Below are 10035 nucleotides of genomic sequence, written 5' to 3' on the forward strand. Positions count from 1 at the left end.
CATGTCCTTTGTTTGTATTTTGGATTCTGTAATTCTGCCATGAATCTTAAAACAATTAAGACATTCAGTGGTAAGAACAGAACAGCTCATCGACTTCAGTGGTGTAATGGTAATCTATTACCATTACACCACTGAAGGAATCTCTTCCTCCCCACTCCCCCCCAAGGATCAGTTGAAATATTCAGTAGAAAGATTGATGGGTTCTTGCTAGGCAAGGTTTACAGAAGTAAGGTGTTGCTTTAGTTGAATTGTTAAACAGATTTAAGGGACCAAATGAACTACTACTGTTTCCGTATGCCCAAAATAACGGTTTAGTTCAGATATCCCTCCATTGTGAGATTATTTTAATTGTCTTGTGTAACCTTGAATGGAAGAGCAGCTGATATTTAACAATATATTCTGCAAACTGAATAATTGAATGAGATTGGTCAGTAAGAAATGGAGAGGCTTGTGTTTTTGTATACCAACTTTATGTCTCTAAGGAATCTTGAACAAATGAAGTGCAGTCATTGTTGTAGGGAACAACAATGTTGCAGGCAGGCAGTTTGTGATGATCATGATCTGATTTTATATATATGTATGTCAATGCTTGATGTAAATATCGTCGCAAAGGTAGTCTAACTATACTACCTCTTTGCAACAGTGCCAAGGAATATTTCGCTTCTTGCTGTGATTGTAACCAGAACTTTAAAACATGGCTCTTAAAAGTGTGCAAATGCGGAAAGTCTGTTTAATGAAATTAGGTTTTCTGATGGAATGAAATGGCATTTTCTATTTATGCAGATTAAAGTTTTTTTTAATGCTAGAATCCATTATTATATAGATTGCCCAAGAAGAGCAAAGGTCATTATCGTAGTCCTGATTGTGTTCTAAAGTTTCAGGGTTGACAATAATTGCTTATAATGTAAATTTGTGTTTACACTATTAATGAATGCAAATCTATGATTGTTTCATGAATACATTGTCTTAATTTCCTCTTTACTATGCAATCTGTTAACCTATGTTATGTGAACTACAGGCTGATATGTTTTGATCATTTTCAACCCTGTCCGCTAATTTTCATTGTTACATTACAAGATCACCATCATAAAGTTTTGGTAACCTGTTAACTTTGAGTAAAATTAGGCTATTATTGCTTAAATATTTTACAATATTTCTGAAATGACAGTGATGAGGGTCATTTATACAAACGCTATTTTAATGCATTCTTGCTGTGTTGCTCAATGTGCAGGGGCTTTGGCCTGGAATGCTGATCAACTCTCATCAGGCAGTCGAGACCGTCTCATTCTGCAGAGAGACGTGCGAACACCCCCACTTCAGTCGGAGCGCAGGTTACAAGGTCACAGGCAGGAAGTTTGTGGGTTAAAGTGGTCTCCTGATCACCAGCATCTGGCCTCTGGGGGCAATGACAACAAGGTACCTGACATCTGTTCCAATGACATCTAGGATGGGTGCAATTGTCACGAGACCTTTTCATTTCTAACTGCCGGCAGGGACATCAACCGCCTCAGATTTTCCACTCGCCTGACTTACTCTAACCTCTCCCCTCCTGAACGTATAGCCCTCCACTCACTCTGCAGCAACCCCGACTTAGTTATCAAACCCGCTGACAATGGAGGTGCCGTGGCAGTCTGGCAAACTGACCTCTATCGGACTGAGGCAAGACGACAACTCTCAGACACCTCCTCCTACTTATCCTTGGACCATGACCCCACTGACGAGCACCAGACCTTAATCCCTAACACTATCACTGATCTCACCACTTCCGGCTCTCTGCCCTCTAATGCCTCCAACCTTATCGTTCCCCAGCCCCGCACGGCCTGATTTTACTTTCTCCCTAAAATCCACAAACAGACATGTCCTGGCAGACCCATTGTTTCTGCCTGTTCATGTCCCACCAATGAATTTCCACCTACCTCTACTCCGTCCCATCCCTCCCTATATATGTCCAAGATACCTCGCATGCTCTCCATCTCCTCAATAACTTCCGTTTTCCAGGCCCCCACTCCCTCATCTTTACTATAGATGTCCAGTCACTCTACACCTCTATCCCCCACCGGGATGGTCTTGAAGCCCTCCGTTTCTTCCTCGACTGCAGAACCAGCCCATCTCCATCTCCCAATACTCTCCGCATAGCAGAGCTGGTTCTTACCCTCAACAACTTCTTCTTTGACTCCTCACACTTCCTCGAAATCTGAGGCGTAGCTATGGGCACTCGCATGGGCCCCAGCTATGCCTGCCTCTTTGTAGGGTACGTCGAACAATCCCTGTAAATCCCCGTACTCTACCTCTGCTACATTGCCGACTGCATTGGTGCTACCTCTTGTACCCATGCAGAACTCAATGACTTCATAAATTTCACCACTAATTTCCATCCTGCTCTTAAATATACTTGGACCATCTCCGACATCTCCCTACCGTTTCTGGATCTCACCATCTCCATCACAGGAGACAGACTAGTGACCGACATCTACTACAAACCCACTGACTCCCATAACTATCTTGACTACACGTCTTCCCACCCTGTTTCCCGTAAAACCTCTATCCTCTACTCCCTATTCCTCCGTCTATGTCGCATCTGCGCCCTGGATGTCCTCATTCTTTAGGAAACGGGGGTTCCTCTCTTCCATCATAGATGAGGCTCTCACTAGGGTCTCCTCTATATCCCACAACTCCGCTCTTGCTCCCCCTCACCCCATTCGTAACAAGGAGAGAGTCCCCCTTGTCCTCACCTTCCACCCCATCAGCCGTTGCATACAACAAATTATCCTTGAACATTTCCGCCTCGTCCAGCGGGATCCCCTTTCCCCTCCTGAACGTATAGCCACCCCTTTCAGCGTTCCGCAGAGACCGTTTCCTCCGTAACTTCCTGGTCCACTCGTCCCTTCCCACCCAAACCACCCCCTCCCCAGGTACTTTCCCCTGCAACCGCAGGAGATTCAACACCCTGTCCCTTTACCCACCACCCCCCCCCCCCCCCCCCCCCGACTTCATCCAAGGACCCAAACAGTCTTTCCAGGTGAGGCAGAGGTTCACCTGCACCTCCCCCAACCTCATCTATTGTATCCACTGTTCCAGATGTCTACTTCTCTAGATCGGCGAGACTAAGCGCAGGCTCGGCGATCGTTTCGCTCACCACCTCTGCTCAGTCCACCTTAACCAACCTCCTCTCCCAGTAGCTCAGCACTTCAACTGCCCCTCCCTTTCCCAATCTGACCTTTCTGTCCTGGGCCTCCTCCATTGTCATAGTGAGGCCCAGCGCAAATTGGAGGAACAGCATCTCATATTTCGCTTGGGCAGTTTACACCCCAGCGGTATGAGCATTGACTTCGCTAACTTCAGATAGTTCCTCTGTCCCTCTCTTTCCCCTCCCCCTTCCCAGTTCTCCCACTAGTCTTCCTGTCTCCTACTACATCCTATCTTTGTCCCACCCCCTCCCCTGACATCAGTTTGAAGAAGGGTCTCAACCCGAAACGCCAGCCATTCCTTCTCTCCAGAGATTGTTCCTGGCCCGCTGAGTTAATCCAGCATTTTGTGTTGCAGCAAGGAATTACATACCAAGTATTAAAATGAATTGATTGCAAAATCTCGGAAGCTGAAATGGTGCGTGCTGTTAAACTATATTTCTGCTGACTGTGAGCAAATGGAGGGAGTGGATGGAAGTTGTCCAATTATTTTATCATATAAATAGGTTTTTGAGAGTATTTGAATATTTGTTCCATTGTGTTATTGATGCAACTTCTTTATCTTTCAGCTATTTGTGTGGAACAATTCCAGTCTGAGCCCAGTCCAGCAATATACAGAACATTTAGCTGCTGTAAAGGCCATTGCCTGGTCCCCCCATCAGCATGGGCTGCTGGCTTCAGGAGGGGGCACTGCCGATCGCTGCATCCGGTTCTGGAACACACTGACCTGTCAGCCGCTGCAGTGTGTTGACACAGGCTCCCAGGTCTGCAACCTTGCCTGGTCGAAGCACGCAAACGAACTGGTGAGCTTCTCAAGCCAAGCCTTGTGACAAACTGAATCTGCGGTGTGTTTGTAATCCAGTAATGGATGCATGTGGGTGCACGGGTCACATCAGCTTAGAAAAGCAATTATGGACCACGTTGTTTCCTCTGAAAGTTCCACTTGCATTGCAGACGACCTGTTGCCTGAAGATATTTTGGAATATATTAATACTAGAAACATAGAAAATAGGTGCAGGAGGAGACCATTTGGCCCTTTGAGTCAGCACCGCCATTCAGTGTGATCATGGCTGATCAGCCACAATCAGCAACCTGTACCTGCCTTCTCCCCGTATCCCTTGATTCCACTAGCCCCTCCAGCTCTCTTTCAAATTTCAAAGGCTGGAGCGATTGGGCTTGTATACACTGGAATTTAGAAGGATGAGGGGGGATCTTATTGAAACATATAAGATAATTAGGGGATTGGACACATTAGAGGCAGATAACATGTTCCCAATGTTGGGGGAGTCCAGAACAAGGGGCCACAGTTTGAGAATAAGGGGTAGGCCATTTAGAACGGAGATGAGGAAGAACTTTTTCAGTCAGAGGGTGGTGAAGGTGTGGAATTCTCTGCCTCAGAAGGCAGTGGAGGCCAGTTCGTTGGATGCTTTCAAGAGAGAGCTGGATAGAGCTCTTAAGGATAGCGGAGTGAGGGGGTATGGGGAGAAGGCAGGAACGGGGTACTGATTGATAGTGATCAGCCATGATCGCATTGAATGGCGGTGCTGGCTCGAAGGGCTGAATGGCCTACTCCTGCACCTATTGTCTATTGTCTATTGTCTATTGTCATCCAGTGAACTGGCCTCGACTGCCTGGCAGAGAATTCCACAAATTCACAACTCTGGGTGAAAAAGTTTCTTCTCAGTTTTAAATGGCCTCCCCTTTATTCTTAGACCGTGGCCCCTAGTTCTGGATCCCCCCAACATTGGGAACATTTTTCCTGCATCTAGCTTGTCCAGTCCTTTTATAATTTTATACGTCTCTATAAGATCCCCTCTCATCCTTCTAAACTCCAGTGAATACAACCCCAATCTTTCCTCATATGACAGTCCCTCCATCCCAGGGGTGAACCTACGCTGCACTGCCTCAATAGCAAGGCTATCCTTCCTCAAATTAGGAGACCAAAACTGCACACAATACTCCAGATGTGGTCTCACCAGGGCCCTATACAACTGCAGAAGGACCTCTTTGTTCCTGTACTCAAATCCTCTCGTTATGAAGGCCAACATGCCATTAGCTTTCTTCACTGCCTGCTGTACCTGCACGCTTACTTTCAGTGATTGGCGTACAAGGACACCAAGGTCTCATTGCACTTCCCCTTTACCTCTGACACCATTGAGATAATAATCTGCCTCCTTGTTTTTGCCACCAAAATGGACAACCTCACATTTATCTACATTATACTGCATCTGCCCACTCACTCAACTTGTCCAAGTCACCCTGCAACCTCCTAACATCCTCTGCAGTTCACACTGCCACCCAGCTTTGTGTCATCTGCAAACTTTCTAGTGTTACTTCTAATTCCATCATCCAAATCATTGATATATATTGTAAATAGTTGTGGCCCCAGCACCGAGCCTTGCAGCACTCCATTCGCCACTGCCTGCCATTCTGAAAAGGACCTGTTTATTCCTACTCTTTGCTTCCTGTCTGCTAACCAATTCTCTATCCATGTCAATACCCTACCCCCAATACCATGTGCTTTAATTTTGTTCACCAACCTCCCGTGTGGGACCATATCAAAGGCTTTCTGAAAGTCTAGATACACTACATCCACTGGCTCTCCTTCATCCATTTTACTTGTCACATCCTCAAAAAATTCCAGAAGATTAGTCAAGCAGGATTCCCCCTTCATAAATCCATGCTGACTTGGACCAATACTGTTATATATTCAGAATATTCAGTCCTTTTTAATTGACCTTGCCCTTCTGAGGGGAGCACAACAGATGTCCTTTACATTTGTGGCACAGTTTAGTTTATAGATACAGCGTGAAAACTGGCCCTTTTAGCCCACAGAGTCCGTGCCGACCAGCTATCCCTGTGCACTATCCTATACACTAGGGACAATTTACAATTCTTACCGAAGCCAAATTAATCTACAAACCTGTTCGTCTTTGGAGTGCGGGGAGGAAACACCACACAGTCACAGAGGGAATGTACAATCTCCGTACAGACTGCACCCATAGTCAGCATCAAACCCTGGTTTCTGATGCTGTAAGACAACAACTCTATCACTGTACCGCTCACTTCATTGTCCTCAGCACAGGAGGTGGCTACTCAGCCCATTGAGCTGATGCTAGCTTTGTGGTTTCTAATCAGTCCTTTACCCAGCCTATTTGTTCGCACATGTACAGACTACATAGAGAAAAGCCAAGCAGTCACAGGGAGAACAGACAGACTCCACACAGCCTCACTGGGGCTGTGCAGTGTTATGCCAGATCTGATTATAAATTTACTTTAGCGCCCAACTATCAATGGCAGAGTTCAGGGCATTTTGTCATTTAATTTTGGATATCAAACTTTTTAACAAAATATTTTCTCTCTTTTCCTCTTCCCCTCAGAGGAAGAACATTATCTTGATGCTTTGTAGCAGCGGGTGGCCATATCCCATAAGATAACGTGAAAATCAAAAAAACTAGGTGCTGGAAATCTGAATAAAAACAGAAAATGCTAGAAACATCTGTGGAAAAAAAAGTTAATGTTCTAGTTCCTTCATCAGAAGTGGGGGAAAAAGCTTTGGGTAGCAGAGAGTTTTGCCTTGTTCTATTCATCCCTTCCCCACTTTCTCTGATAGTGATCGTCCAGTTCTGGATATGACTGCAGCTCTTGGAGTGCAAGTGTTTATAATTGTGCCTCAAAGAGAAGATCAGTTGTCTTCAAGCAACTACAATTAATCTTATTCTGTACTAAATCTTATAATTGCATTAAGGTGCAACTTTTGTTCTGATACTGCCTTGTTTTGCAGGTTAGTACACACGGCTATTCCCAGAATCAGATCTTAGTGTGGAAATATCCATCCTTAACGCAAGTTGCCAAACTAACAGGGCATTCATATCGAGTGCTCTATCTGGTAAGTGTTTTAATGCTGTAACTAGTTTGGCTCCAGTGCTGTAGACACTTTAGTAATTAAGTCGTTACTGGGCAAAAAATGCAACATTTATAGGTGTAGATTGTCACCAAGTGACTAACTCAGACAATGTTTCACATTTCCTTAAGAATACCTGGAGAAGAGCAGCATTCTCAGTCTATATGCTGTAACTTCTCATTCGAACCTTATCAGAAACCCAAAACACTGACACTTCACATTGATTATTTTCCACTGTAAAATCAATAAGGTATCTTCAGGAAGTCTTAAATTGTATACAGTGATTGAACAAGAGTAATTTTGTGGTCTTCAATTTCACAAAGTGATGATGTCTACTTCAATTGTTTAATGTTCCTCGAATCCTATTGTTTTGTTTGAAAATCTTGTGCGGTGTCTGAGAAATTGATTTTGATCTATCGATTGTAACTGGAACATCTTTTACTGGCACAAGATTTCAGCATTTACATTATTTTTACAAAGGTTATTTGCACACAAGTAAATCATGCAATAGTTTTGTTTTAATCTCCAACTCTAGCTTTTTTAACACTTTACATTTTTTTTAAAACGATAAATTAAGAAATGAAGTAACTTCACACTTGTCTTTTCAAATTCCTGAACAGGCATCTATCACTACCTTATCTATAGGCAGAGAGCAATTCCTCACTAAAATTATTTTTTTAACTAATACGCTTGCAAATTATTTTCAAAGCTGTGTCCTTGCATGGACTTCTGAAAGTCAGCCTGCAGGGGGCACTCTCAGTCAGTGAGCAAGAGATTTCCAGTTTGAGTGTGGCGACTGTTTCAAATTAGTGTTTCTGTCAATGCTTTTATTTTAAAATAAGATTTCCCCATCCATCTGAGATTTTTCACTGCAGTCCTTATCATTCAAAACACATCCAGTTCAAGACCAAGTGGATTAATGCACCATTCTACTGGCATATAGGGCAAATAGATCGGTTGACGACGCAGTCAATCTCGGCCTGCACTTCATCCTCCAGCACCAAGACCACAGGGGGACTGATGCCAGGATTCTGTTTGTGGACTTTAGCTCTGTATTTAACACCATGGTGCCAGAGCTACTACACTCCAAACTCTCCCAGCTGACTGTGCCTGAACCCCTCTGTCAGTGAATCATCAACTTCCTGACGGACAGGAAGCAGCATGTGAGGCTGGGAAAGCACATCTCGGACCCGCAGACCCTCAGCATAGGAGCTCCGCAAGGCTGGGTACTCTCCCCTCTCCTTTACTCTCTCTACACCAACGACTGCACCTCCACAGACTCCTCTGTCAAGCTTCTCAAGTTTGCGGATGACACAACCCTGATTGGACTGATCCAGGATGGGGAGGAATCTGCCTACAGATGGGAAGTGACACAGCTGGCGTCCTGGTGCCATTGCAACAACCTGGAGCTCAATGCTCTCAGGACAGTGGAACTAATTGTAGACTTTCGAAGAGATCCCCCTCCCTTCCCCCCACTCACCATCAACAACACCATAGTTACATCTGTGAAGTCATTTAAGTTCCTTGGAACCATCATCTCCAGAGACCTTAAATGGGGGGCCACCATCGACTCCACAGTCAAAAAGGCCCAACAGAGGATGTACTTCCTGCGGCAACTGAAGAAACACAATCTGCCACAGGCAATGATGGTCCAATTCAATTCTGCTATCATTGAGTCCATCCTCACCTTCTCCATCATGGTCTGGTTTGGCTCAGCCACCAAGCACGACATCCAGAGGCTGCAACGGATCGTTCGCACAGCTGAGAAGGTTGTTGGCTGCAACCTTTCCCCCCCATTGACGAACTGTACATTGCAAGGGCCAGGAAGCTAGTGGGCAAGATTATCTCTGACCCTTCTCACCCTGGCCACAAACTCTTCGAAGCACTTCCCTCTGGAAGGCGACTCCGGACTGTCAAAGCAGCCACAGCCAGACATAAAAACAGCTTTTTGCCATGAGTGATAATTCTACTCAATAACCAAAGTCTGTAGTCTCTTTTTTGCTCTGGTTTATTGTCACCCACATGCTTAGACCGTAATGGTGTATCCTTATTGTTTTGATATGTTTATGCTTTATTCTTAATTGTTAACTGTATATTTGTGTTGTCATCTGTGAGCGGGGCACCAAGGCACATTCCTTGTATCTGCATACTTGGCCAATAAACTTATTCATTCATTCATTCCCTACTTTTGCAAACTAAAGTTAGTCATTTAAAAAACATAATTGCAAAATCCAAAACATTATTGGTGGTTGAGTCAAAGTACAGGAATAAAGAGCTAATTTATACCAATCCATTTCAACTGGATCAGGTAGTAGAAAAGGTGTTTTAAAAACATTACAAAATCAGTAACAGAACTGTCACTAACTTTTCAAGCAAAGGGTTGAAGGTTTTAGTTGTACAGGGTTGCTGAAGAGTTTTGAGGAAACTAAGATAAATAATTCAACCAAGGACAACCAGAAGGTAGGTTTTCTTTTGCTGTGGAAAATGGGCGGTAAAATGGTGGTCTCCTCCTGTTAACACAAGGTTTCATATTTGCATATCTAACCATAATGTCCATTAGAGCAGTCTACAGATCCAATACACAGATCCTAAAATTATACACGAAAAATATGGTTGTTTTTCTGACCTTCACATAGGGCATCCAACCAGTCTCCTGTTAGAATCATGGTGGGGCTTTGTGTCCTATTGCCCCCACATATGCGCATGCACACTTTCTATTTATGGGTTGGAATGATTTTGCCTTTCATTGATCTTTAGGCTATATCACCAGATGGAGAGGCTATTGTGACAGGCGCAGGAGATGAAACTTTACGGTTTTGGAACGTTTTCAGTAAAACCCGTTCTACAAAGGTACCAAGTGTTTTAATACTATTTGCTGGAAAACAATGATTTATTTTTGAGGGAAAAGCTTTGGTAATCAGTTGTGGATAAAATACTTTTTGTTCC

At 44.1% G+C, this 10035-nt stretch overlaps 1 protein-coding gene across 4 annotated transcripts in view; it reads left to right on the top strand.

Moving 5' to 3' along the window:
• The window catches only part of LOC144598385 (fizzy-related protein homolog), a 53396-nt gene that overhangs the window by 36935 nt on the left and 6426 nt on the right, over positions 1-10035 (top strand). For all 4 annotated transcript variants that reach the window (XM_078408507.1, XM_078408504.1, XM_078408506.1 and 1 more), the window contains 4 exons: positions 1232-1416; positions 3755-3988; positions 6970-7074; positions 9847-9939. In XM_078408507.1, coding sequence (XP_078264633.1) covers positions 1232-1416; positions 3755-3988; positions 6970-7074; positions 9847-9939 — 617 coding nt within the window. The remainder of the gene's footprint in view (positions 1-1231; positions 1417-3754; positions 3989-6969; positions 7075-9846; positions 9940-10035) is intronic.

This window comes from Rhinoraja longicauda, chromosome 11, assembly GCF_053455715.1.
Source record: "Rhinoraja longicauda isolate Sanriku21f chromosome 11, sRhiLon1.1, whole genome shotgun sequence".
Lineage (NCBI taxonomy): Eukaryota > Metazoa > Chordata > Chondrichthyes > Rajiformes > Arhynchobatidae > Rhinoraja > Rhinoraja longicauda.